The sequence below is a fragment of the Macaca fascicularis genome, chromosome 2 (assembly GCF_037993035.2).
Source record: "Macaca fascicularis isolate 582-1 chromosome 2, T2T-MFA8v1.1".
NCBI classification, from domain to species: Eukaryota; Metazoa; Chordata; class Mammalia; order Primates; family Cercopithecidae; genus Macaca; species Macaca fascicularis.
The window spans coordinates 43,397,245-43,422,033 of record NC_088376.1 but is presented as its reverse complement, the minus strand read 5'-3'; the positions used below and the strand labels follow the sequence as shown (position 1 = coordinate 43,422,033).

The 24,789-nt window shown below is 45.0% G+C and overlaps 1 protein-coding gene across 3 annotated transcripts in view; it reads right to left on the bottom strand.

The window, feature by feature from the left end:
* Nucleotides 1-1,600: 1,600 nt before the first annotated feature.
* Nucleotides 1,601-24,789, bottom strand: part of CLSTN2 (calsyntenin 2) — a 642,750-nt gene continuing 619,561 nt past the window's right edge. For all 3 annotated transcript variants that reach the window (XM_045386874.3, XM_005545930.5, XM_074031163.1), the window contains 8 exons: nt 23,116-23,282; nt 14,452-14,600; nt 12,279-12,496; nt 8,826-8,996; nt 8,178-8,323; nt 7,928-8,051; nt 6,981-7,165; nt 1,601-5,071 (listed from right to left, as the gene is read on the bottom strand). In XM_045386874.3, the coding sequence (XP_045242809.3) occupies nt 4,871-5,071; nt 6,981-7,165; nt 7,928-8,051; nt 8,178-8,323; nt 8,826-8,996; nt 12,279-12,496; nt 14,452-14,600; nt 23,116-23,282 (1,361 nt within the window). In that variant the 3' untranslated portion in view covers nt 1,601-4,870. The remainder of the gene's footprint in view (nt 5,072-6,980; nt 7,166-7,927; nt 8,052-8,177; nt 8,324-8,825; nt 8,997-12,278; nt 12,497-14,451; nt 14,601-23,115; nt 23,283-24,789) is intronic.

Sequence of the window (24,789 nt, the reverse complement as noted above, 5' to 3'; positions counted from 1 at the left end):
CATTATGGGCTGAGCTGTGCTGGGAAGGCACTGAGCCTGGGGGGCTAACACTTGCCTCAGTGGAATTAGCACTCAGTAACCAGGCAGTCACCTCGATCCAAGGCTTTCAACTCTCATGGAATATCTGTCAGAGTTTGTCAGTTCAGCAAATAATAAGTGTTTGGTTTGTTTGTTTTTTGTTTTCCCCCGGAACACGGACTTGTAAAACAGCTTAATTAAAAACGATGGCACTTTTTCCCGTTGTTCAGTTTGGAGGCAAAGACTACTGGGTAGTTGGTGAGAGGCTTAGGAGAGCAGCTTGCTTTCTCCTGAAGTGGGAGGCTAACTTCCATGCGTCTGTGGTAGGGGTTGGCAAACTATGACCTTGGGCCAAATCTAACTGGCTGCTAATTTTCATATGGCCCGTGGGCTGAGGAAAGGTTTTATATTTTTGAATTATTAAAAATGTAAATCAAAAGGGTAAAAAAATGACATGAAAATTATATAAATTCAAACTGCATGCTTTTTTTAGTGTTTTTAAATTGTTTTATGGAACCTAGATAAAGTTGTGTTGAAACCTTCATTTGCGTATATATTGTCGGTTTTCATGCTACAACAGCAGAGCTGAGTACAGTCATCCCTCAGTATCTGTAGGAGATTGGTTCCAGAACCCCCTCAGATACCAAAATCCACAGATGCTCAATTCCTTTATATCAAATGCATAGTATTTGCATATAGCCTATGCACATCTTCCTGTGTTCTTCAAATCATCTCTAGGTTACTTATAATACCTAATACAGTGTAAATGCTATGTAAATACTGTTAAACTATATTGTTCAAGGAATAATAATGAAAAAAAGAATATGTTCAGGTCAGTTGCAACTATACATTTTTTTCCCAAATATTTTTGATTCAAGGTTGGTTGAATCCATGGATTTGGAAACCTCAGATATGGAGGGCCGACTATACTTGTGACAGGTACCAAATGGCTCACAAAGCCCAGAATATTTACTATTTGCCTCTTTACAGGTAGTTTGCTGACACCTGACGTATAAGAATGGGGGACATTGCTTCCCACCACCCCCAGCCCTCTCACTGGATGGTCCATGTGTACAAAGGATACCCCTTATTAAATGCAAAGATGTTGGTCTAAACCCTGCTTGATAGGATGATTGAGTAAATTCAAGGAAGTGGTAATGAGGGGTGGGTGCAGTGGCTCACTCCTGTAATCCCATTACTTTGGAGGCTGAGGTGGGAAGATCACCTGAGATTAGGAGTTTGAGACCAGCCTGGCCAGCATGGCAAAGCCCTGTCTCTGCTAAAAATACAAAAATTAGCCGGGCATGATGGTGGATGCCTGTAATCCCAGCTACTTGGGAGGCTGAGGCAGGAGAATCACTTGAACGTGGGAGGCGGAGGTTGCAGTGAGCCGAGATTGCACCACTGTACTCTAGCCTGGTGACAGAGCAGCAAGACTCCGGCTCAAAAAACAAACAAACAATAACAAAAGAAAGTGGTAATGAAAAGAGATTTCACTGAAACCACATTTTTGGTATCTAGATGAATTTGGGCCGTGGCTAGGCTTACAGCATTTGATCAAATGTATGATATATGTTTAGTATTTTTCAAGGCAGGCTACCAACTAGCTGGTTGCTTTACTCCACTGAAGCAACTCATTCTACACTGGGATTTAACCATTCCAATCTTTTCCTCCAACTTCTCCATGTCATCTGAATCACCTGAGAGTTGTAGCCTATTTTCAAGCTCAGGAAGGCAGAATCTGGTTGTCCACTTGGCAAGACAGGCAATGAACTGGGCTGTGGCCAAACCAGTCAGCAGTTCCTCCTGGACAGGAGCCTGTATCCGCCTGGCTGCCAACATCTGAGTGAGAGGTCACAGGGTGTCTAGGCCTTCAGGGGTTTTGGTTCCTGGATGCCAGCATATGGAGGGTGGAAAATGCCAGACTGATTAATGACACCTTTTCCTTGGGATCAGAATATCTGCGGGAGGGCAAGCCACATTGCCCTGCTCACCTGGATACCTCCCAAAGCTTCTGTTACTGGGATATAACCACCCCCGTCTTGTTCTCACCCATGGTGAGGAAGAGGGTGTTGCGAAGATGACCAATGCCTGCTGACCCAGCGGATTCATTCAAGTGCCTGGTGTTTGCAGCTGACATGCAGAGAATGACCTCACACAGCCAGAGTTGAGGGAAATGGCTCTGATTTCTTGTCGCCACTGTTTCCCTGCAAATGAGTCCACTAACCAAATGCTTCCTCAAATTATTCATCTTTGCTGCCCTAGCCATGGGCCACTTTTACCTGCTACCCCCCTACCAAAAAACCCCAAAACATATAAAGATTTTACCTAACAGCTCTCTCAACTATGAATAAGGCAGCCACCCAGAGAGCATGAGGAGCACCTTCCCTACCCAACCAGACCGAAAAGACTGAGCAAAGAGAAAAGCGTTCTCACAAACACTAGACTTAAATATTGAAAATCAAAATCTAATTCAAAAGGAATGGGTTTTAAGCATATGAAGTGTTCTTTTTGCTGCCACAATTTTGGGAGAATTCAGTAGCTCCTAAATGCCCAACTAAAGAATCTTTTTTTTTTTTTATTTAAATGGGATCGTGAAAACTAATCAGTCCTACAGACTTTCCTCTTGTGGATGTACAGACACAGCCTAATAGAAAAGGGCTATTTGGTTGGGAGAATTCCCAGGAGAAATATCTATTTCCATCCAATGAATACAAAACCCCAGCTTCTCCTGGTATTTTTCCCTAAGAAGGGGAAAACAAGAGCACTGGTTAAGTTTGTGACCACATCCTTCCTCTCCTGTGACTTCTCCTCTTTCCCTTCATTTGCCTCTTGTGTGATTTCTAGGCCTGTTTATTTCCCCTCTGCAAATATAAAGTCCTCTGTTAGGGAGGAGCTTATCTTATTCAACTTTTCTTTTTCTCACAGCCGTTGGTAGAATGCTTAGCACATAGTAGGTTTGCAGCAGTGTCTGTTAGGTGCATACCTATGACCCCTAAGTAGAATCCTGGACCAGGAGTGGAACTGGGGAGTCTGGGCTTGTCTATACATTTTAACGACTCTGAACAAGACATAGAATCACCAAGCCTCAGTTTACTCATCACAAAAATGTGTCTAACAACAGATGTCTCAGTTACTTCACAGGATTTGTTGTGAGGTCCAAAGGAAGGAACAGATGCAGAAAACACTTTAGGAGGTGGGAAAAGCTGCACAAGGTCATTCTCATGAATCAGAAAGTTGAAAAGGCCTGCCATGGGTCCTCCCTGGATGGAGGTCGGACTAGAGGACATTGGCAGTAGTCCCCTTCTTAAGCTGTTTTGATGACACAATGAAAAAGGCTGATATTCTGAACTATTTTTTTGTTAACATAAATGCCACTTAACTAGGGACCAGTTCCGTGCCTGTGCCAAACCAATTGGTGTGAGCTTTGGGAGGAGTGAAGGATGGGGACAGATCGTACACAATGAGGACAAAGAGGAACCTGAGACATTCGAAACAAACATGTTCTCAGAGCTTCGTGGAAATTCTGTCATGGCCCTAATTCTTGCCTGCTATTCTCTTGGCCACAAAAGATCGCAGACCAGTTACTATAGAAACAATTCTCTTCACGGGTTGTGCATGTTAGGATGGAGATGGAAAAGATTTCCTTATCAAAAAAAGAAAGAAATTAGGTTTTCAGATATATTTGCCCTCTCTCTAAGTGTTCCTCCTTTTATGAGCAGAAGAAAGAAGAAGCTGCAATGATTGCAAATATGCTTCTAATTCCTTGCAGTTAAATTTCAAACTTTCATTGTAGACTCGGTGGAGCTCATGCATTTCTAATACATCCGGAAAGCACGTATTTTCTCAAGAGGGAAAATAGTGTAAAATAGGAGATAAGGGACCATGAGGCTGAGTGGGGAGAGCCTTGCCAACCTCAGAGTCCCCTCTGTCCTGGGAGAGCCCAGCCACCCCCACCGCACCCACCATGAAGCCTGTGTGTGATCTCGTTAGCATTTCCTTCTGCTTCCTGGCTCTAGGCTTCTTGTGGCTATCGCCTGGGGCAGTGCCTGTGTGGAATGCCTCCTGGGCCCTGCGGTTCTGTGTGGTGAGCGCCCCTGGCAGGGTAGCTGCATGGTTGCAGCAGGTGCCCGGGCAGGCAGGCTCAGATAGCTCTGATGGGGGATCAGGCCCTGTTTGTGGCCAAGGACCTGTTCTTGGTTTAGGACTTTTCTTCTAAGCTTATGTGGCCTCAGAAAGAAGCAAAGGGAAAGGCTCTCCAAGCTGGGGAACTAGATAGATAGACAGAGAGAGAGAGAGAGAATGTGTGTACCTTTCCCTGTGAACTTAGTTCTGCCTCAACAAGGACTTTCCTTTAAACTGTTAAGCACTAAGACCTTAGGTGTGTGAAGCTGCAACCACCCTCCCTGTGTGAAGCAACCTGGAGTCAGCACAGGAGGACCTGCTGGTCTGTGTGGAGGAGACGCACAGTGAGTTGGAACCCCAGGGCCTTGGGGACTCTGAGCCTGGGGAGGTGAGTGACACAAAGGTGGACCTTCTTCCCTGCAGGAAAAAGCAAAGGCGGACTCCACAGACAGGTAGACAGGATGCTGGGGAGCTTAGGGCAGAAGTGGGGGCTACAGGACAAAGTCTACCCTGAAGTCCCCACTGATGGCCATGCTGGGCTTCTTGGAACTTCCCCATGGATGAGACACAGGGAGTCCCCAAGGCTTAAAGGGTGGGCTCCAGGAAGCTGGAGAAGGCCTTCCCAGACGTGTCACAGACATCAGAGGTGAGGTATGATAGACGTAGGCATACATTGGGTCAGGGTTTACAAAAGGGACATGTGGGCCGGGCAGCAGACCTCTGGGCACTAGTAGGGGAGGGTGGAGTCGTCCCACTCCAGCTGGGCTTGCCTGGCTCCATTCTGCCCATGTCTGCCTCTGCCCGTCCCTTCCTCCTCCTCCTCCTCTTCACTGTCATCAGAGCCACTGCTGGAGCTCATGTCTTCCTCTGCTTCTTCCTCCTCTTCTCCCTCAGTCTCATCTTCCCCGTGCCCTGGTCCTTCATGCTTCTGGATATCAAGGGGAGAAAGGAAACGCTCGTCAGGGGCTGAACAGAGGCCACTTTGGAGCTTATGTTTCTCCATCCATTAAGGAAACATTTAGGGCCCCTTGGAATTTCTCCTCTTAGTGCCAAACTCTTCAGCCTGGACACAGACTTCCTGGAAGGGAAGTCTTCTGATAAAAAAGAAGCTAGAAGGTTCAAGGCAAAAGCCTGAAATAGCAGCAAATTCCAAGGCATGAACTCAAGGTAGACTGTTGGGTATAAATGATGGGCTGGACATTGAAGCCAATCCTATCCATCATTTACCGAACCTTTCAGGCCAAGGCTTGTTTTCAGCCATTTCCGGAGCCTATTTAAATGGAGCTGTCCAAGCCTTAGTGTTTGCTTCTCAGTGAGAGGATGGCATTTGATCTTGTGTCTCTTTTCCCAGTGTGCATGCAATGTCCCTGGGAGCAGAAGGCATTTTAAGCAAAGACTCAGTTATGCTTCCCCTCAAAAATATTCCTTTGGAAAGGACAAATTTATTGGTCCTCACTTTCCATGCTTGCTGCTCACCCCCTGACTGTGTCCTCAGGCTGTACCCCTTCGTTTCCAGTCCAATTCCCCCTCACTCCAGCTTTTGGATAATTCCAGCAAAATTTTATTTCTGGATTTATGTTCTGCGTTGATGAACCAGGTCATAAAAGTTGTTTCTCCTTGCTTGGCTACCCACCCCCCTCCCCTGACACTTCTTGGTAATTGTCTTTTACCTCCTACCTTCTACCTTACCCCAAATCCTACCCACTCTTCAAGGCCTCCCCCAGGCCAACCTCCTCCAAGGAATCTTCCCTAATTGTTGCAGTCCTGAAGGCTTTTCCTCCTCAAGCTCATTGACTTTTGACATCACAAGGTTGGCCCTTGTTAGGCACACTCTTGCCTTGTCCTCAGACCATTCCAGGTATAGTGGTCTTGTTTTCTAGACTCAAGTCTCAACTCTTTGAAGGTGGAAATTCTGGAGTCTGTATAGCACTGAGCTCAGCACTTTACCTACAGCACATGCTTGGAGAAACTGAGCCACATCAGCACACTGGCTTTGAAATTGGAGTGTGAGGCCAGCTGAGGTGGAAACTGGGACCAGACTGGGATAATCATCTTCCCCTACCTTTTCTAAGCCTGTGTCTATCATCACCCAGAACCCATGGGCAAAGGGCATGATGTAGAGGGATTCGCTTGACACTCATGGATAGATTCTGGGGGCTGTTGGCTAATTGGAAAGATATGGACTTTAGAATCAGACATCCTTAAATTTGACTATTGGCTGTGTTAATTTGAGTATGTTACTTTTTTTCTTAGTTGGTTTTCACCTTGGTAAATGAAGATGATAACTCCTATTTTATAGGATTTTGGAAGATTCAATGAGGTGGTGTATATAGAGCACTCTATACAGTATCTGGCATAATGGAGGCTCAATAAATGGCAGGCATTGCTGCTATATTTTTCTTTTAATCTGTTTCAAGCCTTTGAGTGAACTCTTCAGGCAATATGGAGCAAAGCCATCTAATTTGCACTGTTAGTTAATCAAAACTTCAGTACTGAGTCCCTAAGGGTTAGTTAGCTTTGAGCTAAATACTGTGGGGGAAACGAGGCATAGCCACCTTGTGGTGTTTGCTTGCCTTAACAAAATTTCTGGTTCTGTTTGTGGGGTAAGAGCAATGAATACATTTTAAATCAGAGAATGTAGTTGGTGGGAAGGTATGGTCTGTTCAGGTTGAGAGGGCTAGAGGAGCTCAGAGGCAGGAAGAACCAGTGGAGCTGGACTAGATGGGGCAGGGCTTCCAGAAGGCGGGGGTATGGGGCGGCTTTAGGCATAGGAAGGGTTGAGCTGGGTGGAGGGAGAAGCGCCCCACACAGAACTCCCAGCCCTGCATGGGGATCACCTCCATGGGGTTGACTGTGATAGTCAGCGCAGAATCGTCCCAGTCCATCTCAGATTCCTTGGCAGCCTCAGTTTCCTGGATGAAGTGCTGGTGGGCGATCCGGACCCGGTACACACCCATGGCCACGACAAACACAAGCATGCACACGGAGATGATGATGACCACCGTGGCAATGCTTGGGACCACTGGAACAAGGAAGAAACTCCCATGACATGGCGAACAAAGGCCTAGCTCATTCTTGTGAGGGAGCATGAATGAAATATCCATGCATAGGATAAAGTCTGCCCTACCACTTTCCAGCTGTAGAACTCTAGAGCAGCACCTTACCCTGTCTGGGCTTCATTTTCATCACCTCTATAACGGACATAATAATTCCTATCCTATGAGTAATAGTTAGGTGTAAATTAAATTAATCTGTAAGTTTCCACATAGGCACAGTATAGGTGTTCATTAAATGCAAATTCCCTTTTATTCCTGGCTTTACCCCTCAAATTATAAACAAATTTCCACAGAGCCAAGCACTGTAGAGTTTAGTAGAAACAGATACAAGTGCCCAGCAGATGGTAACACAATATGGCAAATGCTCAAACAGAAATGTAAGCAGAGGACTTTGCAATATGGTGCATACGTGTGTGTGTGTGTGTGTGTGTGTGTAAAGGGCTCATGGAAAGCTTCGTACCGGACATAGTTTTGAGTTGGGCCTGAAATTTTGTCCCAGCCCTTTGTAGTGACCTCTGCTATTAGGTGTGTTGTGTAACTTCTTGTTTACTTATTGACTGCCTATTGAGGGTGTGAGTGTCTCAGAGCCAGGGCACATTTTCTCCATTGCTGGGTTCCCTCCCTCAGTTCTGGGCACCTATGTTTGCTGCAACATAACTGTTGAGTAGATAGTCTTGAGTCACAATGACCACCTGTGTCCTGAGGGTCCCTCTTCTTGGGCACCCTACCTGAACTGCGCCGGATGCTACTCCGGGACTCAGGATGATGGACAGACTGGAGGAAGGGAGGCTGCACAATCAGGTGGTTGACATGCTCCTTATCTGAGACTCTGTCTTCATGAAGGACGCTGACCTGGGAAGAGTGGGAAGAGGTGCTGTTGACCCAGGAGTGGCAGGTGAGCCAGTTATAGCAGTTCTGAATGAATGATGAGGGAATGGGTGAGCCTTGGCTTCCCTAACAATGGCAGGACCCACTCACCTCCAAGTTGAACTCATTGCTAGTGTAGCGCCCATTGAGTTCTGAGCACTTAATCCGGAAACGCCGGGCCTCAAGGGAAGCTGGACGCCAGTTGCGGTAGCGGATGTGATGTAGCACCTGCTCATAACGGCTCATGGAGCCCACACCTGTGCCAAGAGACCACACTTGTCATCAGAAGGCAGAAAAGGAGGAGGAAGAGAAGAGAGGAGACAGGCTGGGGCTTGTGGCACAAGACCTCGCGGGTCTTGTAAATTTGTTGAGGGTAAGAGCTCAAGATATATTGGGCAGACAATGTGCAGAAACTCTAAGGGGCCAAAATTACACTGATGCACAAGCTTTCCATATAGACTGCCTCAATCTTCCAGATGTTGCTGTAACAGTTGCTGAAATCAAACATTGTAAGAGAAGGCATCCACCCAGCTTCTACAGAAGAATTCCCCAGGAGTGGGAATGTGGGACTGGTCCCCAAGATGCTTGAGTAACTTGCCAGAGGAGGGTCTAGAAATCCATGCTTGAGGCCAAGGATCTCCAACTGATCCCTGGAGCTTCACAGTGCTCCTTCACAGGTGCAGTCTCACTCATGTCTCCCTGGACAAGGACATTCTAAGAGGACACCCTTGGGGCAAAGGGGGCTGAGTGTGGCCTTACCGTAGATGGAGTAGCCTGCAGTAGAATTAGTGGCGTCCAGGTGTCGTTGGTGGAGCTCACTGTGGTTGAGCTCTAAGCACTCCTGCCTTGGGTCCAAGTCCCCTCCAATCACCAAAATATCACAGAAATCTAAGTTATGAAGCATTTCCTCTAAGACTTCTGATTTGGGGGCTGTAGGAAGACAGACACGGAAACGCAGGCATGAAGGACAGCTCAGAAAACAGTCCTTGCTAATCATCTTCCTCCTCTGTTATTGCACCCCAGGTTAAGGCTGGGTCGGGAGCAGTGTCTGTGTGATCCTAAATACCACATCGACTGCTCAGATGTCCAGGCGGCCCTGAGGTTGCATAGCATGAATTAGTGGGAAGAGCATGAATACTGTAGCCAAAAGATGTGATTTGAATACCAGCTCTGCCACTGAGAAGCTGCATAGTGTTAGAGGAACTGCCTACCACTCAGTTTCCTCATCTGTAAGGAAGGCAAGGGTCTTGAGATGATTGAAAACAGTGTCCAATGCACATTGTAGGTGCTCAATAAGCAATAGCTCTCATTTGGGGAGAGATAAGTGGCCTTCCACCATGCTCTCATAGCTTTCTCCATGTGGTCCTAATGTGTCTGTCTCCCCAACCACCTGAGATTCTGAAGGGCAGAAGCACTATCTTTTTATGATTGAATCCTTAATGTCTAACCCAGGAACGAGCATGGAGTAGTTATTACTAAACCTTGCTCAAATGGAGCTGAATCATTAATTAATAATGAAGTCAATATGATATAACCAATAATCAATATTTGATAAATTAATATAATTAATGTGCTCCCCTTGGAGCACATTAGCATGTTGGTCAGTCAAGTTGTCCTTGCCTAATTGTATGACTCCAAATTTCCCAAAGAAATGTGTGAGTGTTTGAATGCCGGGCAGAGTTTGGCAGTCCTAAATTAAAATGCCATCTTAAGAAGGTGATTGGTATTTATGAAGTATGTGCCATGTGCCAGGCATGTGGAAATATAATCCTAATAGACATTAAAGGGAGTACTATTACTATCCCCATCTCACTGATCATAGGCTACTTGTCTTCAAGTGGTTTTGATCTTGCACTCCTTTACTGAAAAACTTGTGAAGAGAGATAATTTAAATAAGTATATTTATTTATGTATAAAGTGGACTAAGTATACTTTGTGTGTTATAAAACATTTATTAAAATAGAAATTTAAAAAATTCACTAAAGATGGACTATTTTAAATAATTATCTTTTAAGTTTTTAAATGATACCAAATATATTTTTGCTCTCACTAGGTATATATTATATATTATTATACATAATTTCTTTATCTTAATTTTTAAATACTTGTCAATCACAATGGTTCCATGTATAATCAGCTAAATCTAAAAGCACAATAACATACGCTTAAGACAGGGTCTATAATTAGCAATGCTGTATGTGCATCTTTATTTCAAATGGCCTTCTCACAGTTTCCAGGCTTTTTGTTGACTTCTTGTCAGGTCTGGTCATATCGCCCTTGTTCCTACCTCCCACTGTGGCTGTCTGAGAGCTCCCTGAGGTAGGGAGTATGTCACGGCTGCCATTTTCTCATGGCTCTCTCACCATGGGTATTATCTTCCACCTGCAGTTTCCTGGATTCCCACTGTGTAGAAGGGAGTGTGCTGGGTTCAGGGACCCAGAGGCAAATCGGCCATGGATGAGCCCTCGGGGTCTCCTGGTCTGGTTTAATAAACAGGAAATCATCACCAAGGGCTAAAAAGTGTGTGCTGAGGGAAGCACCAGCAGTTGGGAGTGTCAGAATGGTGGTGGTGGGAGAGCCTACTTGGGGAGGTGCTGAAGGCAGAGTTATTTGCCAGGAATCAAGGGATAGGGAAGGAAAGGGACCTTCCAGCCGGAGAGCAGAGCAGAAGTGTGAACTAACAGAGCGTGAGGGACGGGTGTGTGTGTGTGTATGTGCATGTTGGGGGAACCTCCTGTCTTTGGTATTGACAGCATAAAGAGTGTCAATGGGGGCAGCGGATGATGCTGAAGCCAGTCACTGAGGCCTGGTGGCAAATGTCATTATCCTACTTGTTTAAGATATCCATAATAATGACCATTCCAACAACAATAGGAGTAAAAATTTAAAGGCACTAATAATAGCCTTTGGACACTTGACTATGTGCTCTGCCTGTACCTCTCATAAACAGAAGATGAAATGTGAACCCAGATAATTGCTCTTCCCTGCATTGCCTGTTTGCTGGTGTCAGATGTAGCAAATCCAGACACTTGGGTCATGGCCCGCAACCACTGAAGTCAGAGGCTCTTCTTTATTTCTGTCTTGATTTTAGCCACAAATGAGAACAGGAGAAGAGGGACGATCACACAACCTAATGCACGTTGGCCTGTGACTAGGGAACTGCCCTGCCCGGACAGGTGGTAAAACACCATCTATTTTTTATGAGCTAGAAGGGCTGTCTCTTGAGTACCCCGTTCACTAGGGACCAGGGTGGTTTAAGTCAATAGGTAGTTAAGATTATTAGAGCAGCAGCTATTCGGGGACTCAGGACCAGAGGCACCAGCACATCATTAGCAGTGGCTTTTGGAGGGGGAGGGGAGAGTTGAAAATACTCTCTTGGAAGAGGCAGCAAAGGACACTTCTTAAATTTATATTTCCCCCATCCCTCAGAGTAACAAAAGGGAAGTTTTCTTCCCTCCCTCCCTTGCTCCTTTCCCGGTTTCCTTCCTTCTCTTCTCCTCCCCTCCCGCAGCATATACTATAGCTTTCAGTGTAACTGTTTCCCTGTGGTAGATAATTCAAATTACTCCTCTTTCACTGAAAAACCTTTCCAATAACGAAGTTGTTGGAAATAACAACTTAAAAGTTTTCTGAGAGCTTACAGTAATATTACTGAATGAGACCTAACTTTTATGGTGTATATATAAAGATGCAGCTATATTTTTTCTTTATATGTCTTTAGCTTTTCTTCTGATTATCAAAATAATATATGCCCACTATAGAATATTTTTGAAATTACAGAAAGGGAAGGGAAGCAGAAACAAATTGGCTCTCACTATGCTTCTCAAAGAATAACCGTTAGCATAGAATAACCCTGTTAGCATAGGGTGTGTGTCCTTCTTGGCATTTTTCTATTTTTTTTTTTTCTTAAATGGTTGAGATCATTCTATCTGTAAGTACTATGTAACTTTGTGTCTTGCATTTTGTTCACTTACCATTTAGCACAAATGCATTCCCTCCAACCTCATATCCCTCATTGCTAAACCATTCATTCCCCTCATATTCTTTTCGTTTGTTTATAGCTCTTTGCCTGTTTTGCTGAACATTATGCTGCCATGTATACATTTATGCCATGTATACATTACATGAACAATGCTGTTGTTCTGAAGTATGTTTTCATGGCTGTAAAAAAATTAAGGTCCACCCTCCCCACAAACTCAAATGCACCTGTACCTGTGGTTTTCACATCCCCGGGGGCCTCAGTTTTGGCGAAGGTGCTCACAATCTTGATATCGGGAAAGAGGGTCACTCCCCTGGCACTTTCAAACTGAGCAGCAGGTCTCCAGAAGTGGTCTGTGCCCCGGAGGGTGATCCGGGGCTCGATGGCCTGCAGGACCATCACATAGGCGTCTACCTCGGGGATACTGATGCATACGTCTTCCCCAAAGCACCTGGGAAAACAGCCTCGGTCATGGCACTGACGAGCAAGCAATTAAACCATCTGTCATACAGCCAGGAATAAGGGGTTGCCACCTCCAGTTCTTAACCAGGCATCCTGACTGCCTAAGAGTCTCTGAGGATGTCAACAGACATTCAAATTTAAAGACACATTATAATCAAAACCACTAGTGATCTAGGGACTTGAAAAATTGGCTACTGAGAGAAATGGGAATTTTCTATACGCGCAACACATAACCATGAAACCTTTCATTATCCTTTAACAAAGTGATCAATGGCAACATTAATTAGAGAGCAACTGCTTGTTACATGCTTTAGTATTTGGTAGGCAAATTGTTGTCTACCTGGTCGGTTACAGCCATCTTACTAATTGAGACCCCAGGGCTAAACTCTCCTGCGTCAGCTTATATGATATGACTCTATGTGGATATCACACACGTGTGCCTTTTCTAGGTGTAAGAGCAAAGTGCTATCATATTCACCCTCCTTTCTCCTGATACACTGCCACACAATTATCTGGGAGGCAGAAATGGTGTGGCCACAAGAGTGAGGTCTGAGACAGACAAGGATCCATGGCCTGGTTCTGACACTTCTGGGCTGGGTAAATGTGGACAAGGCACTCAACTCCTGTGAAACTCAGTTTCTTCATCTATATAATGGGGATAACAATAATTTTGTCCTACAGTAAAGGATTAAATGCAGACATGTATAGAAAAGAAGCTGACCAGAGCTTGCATCATGGTTTGAGCTCAGTAAACAGTGGTTGATTTGAACCTCTCGTCAGACCTCATGGGGGCATTATGTCATTAGCCCTCTCCCCTGGTCATCTAGATGTAGGTTAAAATGGGGGACCCCAGAGCCAGGCAGATGCTCTGGGGGTGGGGTTCAGCTGGTGACAGCCATCACCTTCCATGCCTTGGGACAGTTCCCGAGGAAAGGATAGTCTGGATGGATTCCATACTGAGCTACTCTATCCTCTTCTGTGGGTGGGTGAAATGTGGGAGCTGTGGTGGCCTCCTCCTCTTCCCAGTTTTCTCCCGCTTGTGCCAGGCCAGCCCCACAGCACTCCTCACCTTTCTTCAGTTTGCAGAAGGCTGGTCTCGGCAGGACATAGGCCAGTTTGTTCTCTCATCTTCACTCTAATGTGGCACTGACCTGGAGGTACCTGCTTCCTACCCCTAAGCCTGTAATGGTGGAGCACTCCTCCATTGTTCCAGAACTATTGAATGTAACCACCATCTACAGGCTTTTTTCTGGCACCTGTCTCAGGCTCCATCAATGTGGCAGTCAGCAGACCCATCCTTCCCATCCTTGTTCCTCTCTTTCTGAGTCCTTCTCCCAACTCTAGGTGCCGCATGACTGCACCTCCACCTTCCAGGAATTTTCCTGGGATCCCCCTCCTAGCAGCCCTCCAAGGTAGCCACTGTGGCTGAGAAGTGATTTGATAGGCCAGTGAGTGAGTTATCCAAAGGCTTCAGTAATCCTCTAATTTAACTCTGATCTCTGGAAACAAGAACCATGCCTTCTGTTTTTCTGGCATACCTGTGAGATTTAGGAACTCTACATAGCTGGGTTGGTTAACTTAATTCAATTTAATAAACATTTGTCAAGCACTTCCTATGTACCAGGCACTGTGCCCTTAAGTCAGAACACTTCAAACCCATACCCAGATCACTTCAAATTCCCAGCTCTCTGAGAATTTATAGAAAGCAGTAAGGCATTAGATAAGAAACAGGGTAAAATAGAGAAAGGTGGATTCAAGGTGGTAAAACAACAGAACATCTTGCTTAAGAAGAAAACAAGAACACAGATCCATTGAGGCATCCTCATAGGAACAGCAGAAGTTGAGGACAGCTGAAGAAAGGCAAATCCTGTTTTGCAAGGGAACATTCCCAAGGGACCAACCCTGCTGCCTCAGTTGGCCCCAGGCTGATCAGTGTCCACTCACTGGACTTTGGAGGAGACTTTGAGGCGCCGCACACCCGCTGTCGGGAACTGCCTGGAGTTGATGTAGGAGACTTTCTGGAGAGCACGGTTAATGTTCCCAATGTCATCACCTTCCATCACCAGGATGGACTGCGAGGGGTTGAAGTGATACTGGAAGACAAAAGTGAGCATCATGGAAGAGAATGGTCAGGATGTACATGGTTTTATGGGAGCACTTCCTGTCCACACAGGGCACCAAAGGTCACCATAAACACCTCTAGAGCATCTGCCAGTGACTCATTTGTGTGTACAAATGATAGTGTTTAAACTCTCAAGCAGTTCCTCCTACTCTCTGGTGGGCTTTGTGGCCCTCTCCTATGAAGTCTCTCCAGGAACTGTGCCTGGTATTATTGGTCTGAGCCACAGGATTGAATATTGAAAACCCAGCCATGGTGCTCTCACAGCCCAGCCCTTGGCGAACAGTGGCCCATGCTCTGTGCTACCGGGTGGTCTGGACCATTCAGAACTTGCGTGTTGACTCCTTTTGCTGTCTTTGTCTTTGGCCTTGAACTGCTCCCCAAATTCATCTTGCACTCCATTTTCTGACCCACGCCCTATCTTCTTAGCTTCCAACCTTCAAGCTCATTTTTCAGTTAATGGTTTTCTTTCTCTCTCAGATCTAATTTTTTGTCTTGCTTTTCGAGGGCTACACACTGGTTTCCCATGAGTTGCACTCACCTGCTGCTTACACATCTGCCAGCAGCCCTGTTATCTATCCATTTCATCCCAAGTCCCTGGTATGCCACACTTGCTAAAGGCCATGTAGTGGCGATTCTCCCCACTGAGTCACGTGGGTACTCAAGCTGGACATAGACTCTTGCCCTCTCCATGTCCCCACAGCAGTTACTCTTCTTGGAATGAGGCAGGGAAAACTGCCTTTGTACTGCCCTGAATTACTGACTTTGACACACTTCTGAGCAAGAATTATTAGGAAATGCTATCGATAAAATATCAGAAACATATCTGTGAATTCAGATTATATATTGAATGCTCATGGCACAGGAAAGGGAGACATGGATCTTTTTTAAGTAGCTACCTAACTTAAAATTATTTACTCTTTTGAATAGTTAATATATTCACATGATTCAAATGTACACATGGGCTAGGTGAAAAGTAGCTATCTTATTTCTATCTCCCATCCACTCAGTTTCCACAGTCACATCCCACAAGTACTCATTATTATGTTAGTTTCTTAGTGGTAAATTGCATTATTGATCACAATTAGTTGCTTCCCCTCCCATGAGAGACTTATACATGTCTGCCCTATTGTTAATAAGCTTGATCATATGACTTATAGTACCCTTCCCTGCAGGATATACATTTTTGCCCTGTTGCACTCAGCAGTGGTCATGTTACTTGCTTGGTCAGCTAAATGTGGGCAGAAATATTGTTTGATTCATACCCTATGGAAGATTTAATAACCAGTTCATGGTTTGCAACATCCCTTTCTCTCTGCCATGAAACTGGCAACATTCCATTAGGGGCTGGTCCATCAGCTTGCATCTCACAGTGAGGGAGGTATGGATCAGAGCTGCAGCCAATCTATAATGGACATGAAGCATGAGCAATAAATAAAATGTTGTTGTATAAGCCACTTAGTATTAAATAATTTGTTACTGTAGTATAACTTAGCTTATCCTGACAGTTATACTCATTCTTATAAATATATAATCAGTGAATATAGATTTCCATTTTTCTTCTTTCTTATATCAAAACTATCTCATTACATAATGTATCACACTTTATTTTTTTACTTGGCTCATATCTTGGAGCTTTTTCTGTATCAATACATGACAAGCTTCCTTATTCTTTTTTAGTAGCTGTATAAGTATTCCATTGTATAGATAAACTGTAATCTTTAAAACCAGTTTCCTAATATGGACATTTGGGTTATTTCTAAACGTTTACTGACAATGTTAGAATAAATAATCTTGTGCAAACACATCTGTAGGATACATCACTACAAGTGAAATTGCTAGGTCAAAGAGTATATGCACTTTTAACTTGGATAAATGCTGCCAACTTCTCCATTGCTAGAGATTATATCAATGCATACTCCTTCCACCAGGGAATGAATGCAGCTTCTCTCAGTTCCTTAGCAACACAGTATGCCATCAGATGTCAGGACTTTTACCAATCTGATAAATGATAAATGCCATCTTAGTGTAGTTTTAATGTGTATTTTTCTTGGTATGAGGAGCTGAGTATATCTTTTCATAGGTTTAAGGAAAAATGTATATTAACTTTTCCCTGATCTGACTTGAATGTCTTTATAAGGGTGTTCTGTTCTGTGTCTGGACTGAAACAGGAGTTGGATGTCTCATGAGCACTACTGGTGACACTGAACCACCTAAATCCCTTGCATGGTGTCCCCTAGCCAATAGGATTGATAGCTCAATCTTTGTCACCTTCAATCATCACGAGTGTTTCATTGTTACCTACTCATAAGGCCTCCCAGCTTCTCTCATTTTGGTTCCCACTGGGCTTTGGTGCCTTTCTCCTATAGCACTTACAAAATGGTAACACCACTATATAGTACAGTGGACAGTAGCCCATGAGCACAGAGATTGTATCCTCTTACCTCTGAATGAGCCTCTTATCCCTGAATCCCAGAACTTAGCCTTAGTGTTCTAAAAGACCCTGTAAGATGAATGAGTGAAGGGTCTCCAGCCTACATTGTACTCACTGTCATCTCCTGTCACTCCCCAAAGGGACTTCTTTCTTTTGTCTTTTTAGTGAAGCTCTGTGGGAGTCATTATCAGTACTCACCAAACCCTGTTCTCCTTTCCTTCCTGGGCACTGTGGAGGCTACACTTCTCAGCCACCTTGTGCCACAGGTGGCCGGAGTCACATGACTACCTCTGGCCAATGGGCAGGAGAGGAAGTGAGGTGTCACACTTCTGAGCTGAGGCAGTGAAAAACCCTGTAAGATGCTCGAGCCTCTTTTTTTCCTCCACTTCAGTGGCTTGCAGCATTCTATGCAGAAACCCCACCCCACCTCCCTAGCTGAGTATAAGAGAAAACTAAACTTGTCATGTTAAGCCAGTGAGGCTTGAGGTTTGGGGATCATATGCTACTGTAACAGCTTAGCCTGTTTGGGAAAATTTAGCACTTCCCAGGCCTGATTCTCACTTCCCCAAGGTCATAAGGCATCTTTAAAAGAGCATGGACTTTGTGGACTGTAATATTCCAGTTCTAGTACAAAGTACCACTTTGGAGTATTTCCTTTCCCCTCTGAGACTTCATTTCCTCATTTAAATAATGGTGAAATTAATATCTACTTGTGTGGGTCTTAAATGAAATTTTATATATATATATATATATATATATATATATATATATATATATATATATATATAAAGTTTCTAGCACTTACAAGATTTTAAATATATGATAGTTTGGATGATCATTCTTACTATTGTAATTATGCCAGCACTGAGTCTTTGTGCCCCAGCCTTCACTGCTCTTGTGTCCTTATGACACAATTCTCTTCTGTCCTTCCAAGTCCTGCGGAGCGCTGTCTCTCTGAGCCTGACATCTGGCCATGAGCACCGCTCTCTGGTGCTAGATCCTGAAGCCCCCAGGCATATGCATGGTTGATGCCATAGTCAGTGTCTGAGTTGGCATCTCTCTTGCCTGGAAGGCCTCACCAGCTTAGAGTGCTTATCCCTGGAGCTGCCTCACGCTAGTGAGTCATGATTAGTTCTGAAGTATTCGCAAGTCATCAGTTTCAGATTTGAGAAGACTCAAGGTCCTTGTTCTACAAATGCCATCTATGTTTTAAAAGGTTTTTCTGCCCCTCTTCTCCAGCCTCGTCCCCTGCACCATCCTCCTGTAGCAGTCTTGTGCTGTTACTATCTGTGTATCCATCTGTCTGCATCCTCCAGCAGATGGTGAGCACCTCAAGGGCAGGGGCTACTGACTTCCTCAGCATCACTGCAGGGTCTAGCACATGAAAAGCATGAGGTAGATGACAGGTCTGCAGTGGAGGTTGGCCTCTGAGCCTCACGTGAGGGCTGCATAGGAAAATCAAGAAGTTCTTCTAGAGGGACGGATAAACAGTATCCTGTGGCAGTCAGCAGAGGGCACAATCCCTCTGCAGCCACATGGAGAGAGACCAGGAGAGAGTGTGTTGGATCTCCAGTTAATACCTTGGTCTGTGCCACAGCATTGGGAGATCTGCCACAGAGCATGAAGGTGGGCACTGGCCTAGCCAGCAGCATAGTTCTTGCAGGGTCAATAAAACCTCCAGAGCAGGTTTTGGGTGTTTTTTTTTTTTTTAACTGTGGTATTCCCAGCTCTGTGAGTGGGTGTCTGATTGAACAGGGGACCTGTTTGTACTTGCATCTGTACCAGGGCAGGAGATGGTGGCGTGCTAGGGGCCCCAGCAAAGGGTGACATTGCTCACTCGCCCTTGGGTATCTGTGCAGTGACTATAGCCCTTCGCTGAGCCAATAAGGTGCTAGACAGCCCTTACAGAATGGTCTTCTTATTAGGGGCTTTTCTTAGAGGTTTGACTGGCATCTCTAGCACCCCAGCAGGCTGGACCATCAGGGAAGTCCCTGATCAAAGCTCTGGCCTGATCCTTGACAGGAGGCTGGCTATGACCTGACAGGAACCCTGCTGCTACCTCTGACACCTGCCTGCCCATAGTCCATATTAAGTAAATAACAGAGTCAAAATTTGGACTCTGATTTTTCTGACTTACAGATTCAGCTGAACCATTTCTGTGAGTGGGGCCAGATGAAGATTTGCCACTTTAGAAGTTCTTCTGTCACAAAAGGGAACTGTGATTTGTTAAGAGTCTATTAGGTTTGCTAGGATATATTATATATATACTAAAATATATAATATATATTTAAATATATAAAATATATAGTATATATAGATAAATGTATATTTAGATATATAATTAAATTCTTACAACATCACTACAAGATAAATAATATTTTATACACAAGAGATTTGGGCTTAAAGGATTAATGTGTCTTGCCCAAGGTAACCCAGGTAATAAATAATCAGTTGACAGAAAAAGACATAAACATTTAAACATGATTACTAGGTAGCCTCTGATGTGGCCTCTGCCTAACTCTCTGGCACCTTCAACCTTTTTCCTCCTGCAGTGATCTGAACCTAGGAGTGTCTAGTTCTGAAGTTCTTGCTCTTTCCCACTCTTCCACATGATGGAGATGACAAATTGGCAGGGGTTGTGCTATGTAAATCAGAACAGAGTATTACTCAGGAATGTGGTGATTCCACAGTATCTTGTATGGATACAGTACAGCAGCCACTAAACCATTTTAGGACTCTAGACATGCTGGAGAAATATTCATAAATAGGTATGATTCAGAAGACAGGTAAAGCAAGAAACATGGGCTGGTCCCTGTGAGCAGACAGAGAATTTCCTTAATCACAAAAGGGCCTCACTTCCCTCGACCAGCCAGAGAGGTGGGAGGAGGGCAGTAACTGGCAAATAAAGTAATAGTCATTATTCAGAAATGACATGAGGGGTAAAGGGAGGCAGGAAAGGAAGGACATTTGTTTTAATGATTTGCAAGACTCTCTTCTAATCTGAGTTGCTGGTATGGAGGAAAGAGCATGAACTGATTTTGGACAAATCCCTGAGCCCCAGTCCCCTTAGTTTTGAAATGGGGTCATAGTATTTAATTTGTTGTGAGAAGTAGGGATAATGAACATAAAATAGCCCCCAGTGGGTGCTCTGTAAATTGGGCATCTTATTAACTTCTCAAACGGTGCTCTAGTTCTTACCAGCCACGCCCTAGGAATGGAAGAGGATCATTTGCAGTGACTTGGTTATAAACGGGGAGTATCTTGAAAAGTCAGATTAGCCTCCTCAGTCCCCACAGTTTTTTGTGCCACTTATTTTAGCACCTCTTCTTTTCATAGGCTATGACAACTCTGTAGAAATTGCTATGGTTCTTAAATTTATAATTTTAAAAAGGCATGACTTTTGAGCCCAGCATCTTTGTGTTTTTGCTCTACGGTGCCCAGTACCCTGAAACTGTGCCTGCCTGGAACAGTTCAGAGCAGAGAAGATCTACGCAGATGCAAAGAGTAAATTTAGAATCAGAAAAAGAGAAGACACTAGGAGGATAGATTTTTGCATCACTGGGTTGACAAAACTCTAAGGAAGCAACACCAACAGTACGTCAAGACTGGCCTTTCCCATATGAGATGGTCTTTTGTCACTGGGTTGACAAAACTCTAAGGAAGCAACACAAACAGTACGTCAAGACTGGCCTTTCCCATATGAGATGGTCTTTTGAGCTTGTGCCAATGACAAGTGATTAGCTATTGAGAGCAACTATGTGTATCTAATCCATGCTAAATGTTCTGGAAAGTCAATCTTGCCTTGCCATGACTTTTTACTCCTCCCATCTTCCCCAGTCTCCATCCTAAACCCCACATATGCTGAGATAATGCTCCCTTGCCTGAGCCTTCAGTGGCTCCCCATTGTTGACAGAAAACAACAACAACAACAAAAAAACATAAACACCTAAACATGGTTAATAGGTGGCCTCTGATGTGGCCTCTGCCTACCTCTCTGGCACCTTCCACCTTTTTCTTCTTTCAGTTTGGGACTCATAACACTGGCTTTGTTGAAGTTCTAGTGAATACTGTGCTATTCCTCAGCCCTCTCTCATCACTCACACTTTTGGATCTGCCTGGAATGACTTCCCTCTTTCCCATCCCCTCTCCACCCCTGCCTTTTTCCTAGCTGGTTCCTACCTATTCTTAAACATTCTACTCAGGCCTCATTTCCTCATCCAAGGAGCCTTCCCGGACTGCCATTCTCCAAGGTTCTGGATCTCTGGAGTGGGACTGAATCTACTCATCACTAACTCTGGGATCTTATGCAAGTTCCCACCTCCTTCAGTCTTTCATTCCTCATGTACAAAATGGGAGTATTTACGGTACCTTTGTCATGAGAGTGTTCTGGGAATCAATACCCATAAAACGTTTAGAACAAATAGTGTCTGGCACTTGGGAGACCCTCAGTAAATGTTAGTGTTCATAATCATTGTAGTAGTCATCGACTGGATTACAAATGTCTGCTTGGGTCACAGAGTTCCTCAGGCCATTTCTTTTCACATCTCAGAACCCAGCCTATAACAGAATACTAGCATGTCCATGGAATGATTATGGAAGTGGCTGCAATTTAAAGAATATTCTCAGACCACCAGCTTTTCCAAGGGTACCCAGCACCAGAGTGTGACTAGCAGTAGGCTACTGATCTGGAAATTTCTGTTGGAGTGGTGACTCCCTGTCCAGGAGAGGCAGGCCCAGGGCAGGGCAGAGCTGCCCATGGGCAGTGCTGGGTCAGGGATGTTAGGCCAGCTGAGAAACCTCTGCTTTTGTCACATTCTCTGGAGAAATGACCAAGGACAGAAATCCTCACAGCTGCTGGGGCTTCATGGGGCTGTCCTGTGCTCCAGGAGGCATGGGCTGGTCTGTTCCAACTTCCAGAGGAGGCCAAGGGACTGTCTTTTCACACTGGGGTCCACTATGATTGAGTGGGAGCTACAGTGATACTGGCTCTGCTCTTTATTCAGGACCTCGTGGGCCGGCACCAACATGTGCTCGCTCTAAAAGTCCAGGTGAGGTTAGAAAGTGACCCTGGCTGTCGGGGTGCTTGCTGAGGCCATAGTCAGTCACATCCCTCCTGCCCCCATCAGGAGGAGCTTCTCTCAAATGAGAGAATGACAGAAGCTTTAGTCAGAAGAAGCTTTGCTTCTCTGAGATCACTTGAATATTTCTATTTTGCATAAACAATACAAATCATGCAAAAAAATTGTTTTGTATAAACAATACAAATCATGAACTGTTCATGTTTTTTTTTTTCTTCTTTTTTTTTAATGACAGAGTCTCGCTCTATTGCCCAGGCTCGAGTGCAGTGGTGCAATCTTGGCTCACTGCAACCTCCACCTCCTGGGATTACAGGTGCATGCCACCACGCCTGGCTAATTTTTGTATTTTTAGTACAGATGAGGTTTCACCATGTTGGTCAGGCTGGTCTCGAACTCCTGACTTTGTGATCCACCTGCCTCAGCCTCCCAAAGTGCTGGGATTACAGGTGTGAGCCATGAGCCACCACGCCGGCCCATGTTTCTTGGGCCTTGAAGCAACAATGTAAGACAGAATGACCTCCATACCTGCTTTCTAATTCTACCCCAGCCAGGTTTTCACTTTCCTTTTTAATTTGTATTTTACAAGGTCCTAAGTTTTTGTTTACTTTTTAGGCTTTTGAAATGCTTCCTTGCATCCTTCAGTTCCTTTAGCCAAATAAACAACAGAGCAGCCAACTAATGCACAAATGAAATACAACCAGGTGGATATTGAACATGTGCCTGCTTTTGTGTAGTGGACTGACTATACACAAGGGCTTGATCTAGGAGTTTCAGAAGATGGCAGCGGAAGTCCATTGTGGAAGTCATGGTTACAAATCTCCCCCCGGACCCCCCATCTCGTGGCCGCACCTTTGCCATGGACTCATTTCTGTGTAACGTTCCAGCACGCGCTCCATTTCCCGGCGCATGCTGGCACTGAGCAGGCTGCGCATCGTGAATCACTGTCTTGTTGGGGGTGATGCCAGCTCCTGCCTTACCTTTATTCCTTGGCCAAGGCTTTCCAAGGAATTAATATCCAGCCCTTCCTTGCAGGCCTGCAGGCAGGAGATCACCTTCTGGCTTTCCATTTTGCCAGGGCGGATAGTGAGACTGGCCAGGCTTCCATGAAAGAACTGAGCAAACCGCGGTTTGGTGACTTCTCCTCCTGAAAAAACAAACAGCGTCATTTGCCCTGTGGAGATTGGGCAGCAAATAGCACCTCAAGGCACCACTTGGCCACGCAGCTGAAGACACCTTGACTCTTCCCTGAACCTGAGCTTTTCCTTCTGAGTGATGAACACAGTAGCCAGAATCTCAGTAAGAAGTTATATGCTGCTAATACCCTGGCATTCCCTGGCAGCATCAGATTTAGGAATCCTGGCATTTCTGAATTTTAAAGGTTATTTTCAAGGGCACACTGTCTTAGGAGACTGGAGGGCTCTAGTGAGTGAAAATAGGGAGAAGGGAGCTGTCATTGATTAAACTCCAGGTCTGCCTTGTGCCAGTCTCTCTGCCAGGGACTTCATCTGAATAAGCCTGCAAGGATGTGGTGGCATTGTTTTCACCTGGCGGGTGCAGAGCCCTGAGACTCAAAAACGTTAAGGTACTTGCCCCAGGACATAGAGCTAAACACTGGAGCTGGAGCTCTAGTTCTGGTCTGAACTCAAAGCTGGCGTTTGCTTCCCTACATTCCACTGAGAGCTTGGCATGCGACTGAAGAGTACTAGAAATGCTGCATTTATGAGCTCTGGCTTTCTCGCAATGTGTTGATTTCACATGTGCTTAAATTCAAGGCCTTTGACATAAGAGGACTTCCCTGATTCCTGTGCTTCTGTCTTTGGCTTTCTTCTCATTGCCTGCTTTCTGTTTTCAGTCATACTCCCTCCTGGTTGTGCTGAGTCCTGTGGGAGCTCAGGTCCGCTTTTACCCGTGGGCAAGTGTTCCAAGTGCTTGTGTTGCAATGCCAGCTTGGAATCCACTCCCTCCTCTTTTCTCCCTGTTTTTCCAAATCGGATCTCTGAGGTCCATTTGAAGCCTCGCCTCCCCTAGGAGACCTTCCTCACTGACTTTACTGAGCACAGGCTCCTTCCATCTCTAAGCAACCTTCCCAGCCTGGATCTTGTACTACTATTTGTTCACAGAAGAACAACAACACAGAGAAAAGATGGGCCTGGGTTGAAATCTAACTTTGCTAGTTTCCTGGGAAGGTTTCATAAGCTCTCTGGGCCTCTATTTACTCCTAGGACACACTTCTGGATTTTGCCTCCAAGTTCTCCTGGGCTCTCTTGGTGGCTCCTTCAGCTTCCCCAATGCCTGGCTCTTGCAACACCTGGCCAGCAGCTTCCCCAGCCCTCTTTGCTGCCAGCAGTTGCTAACAGAGTGTGCTCCTGTGAGACACCTTCTGTGAAAGTCTTCTCTGGCTCCCTACAGGCCAGATTTCCAACACACGACACCCCTGCAACTTCTCTGCTATTCTTCAAGTTACGCGGTGCCAACCAAGTCTAGACCTCAGCTTGGGAGTGGGCTGGCTTTTTCTGGGGTGCTCTACTTCAGCCCTGAGGGTAGTTGGATGCTCCTTACATATTTTATTCCTATTTTCTTTAGAGTTCTCTTTAGAGTTCTTACCCACTAATCCTATGTTACTCCAATCCCCATATTTATAATTTTTAAAA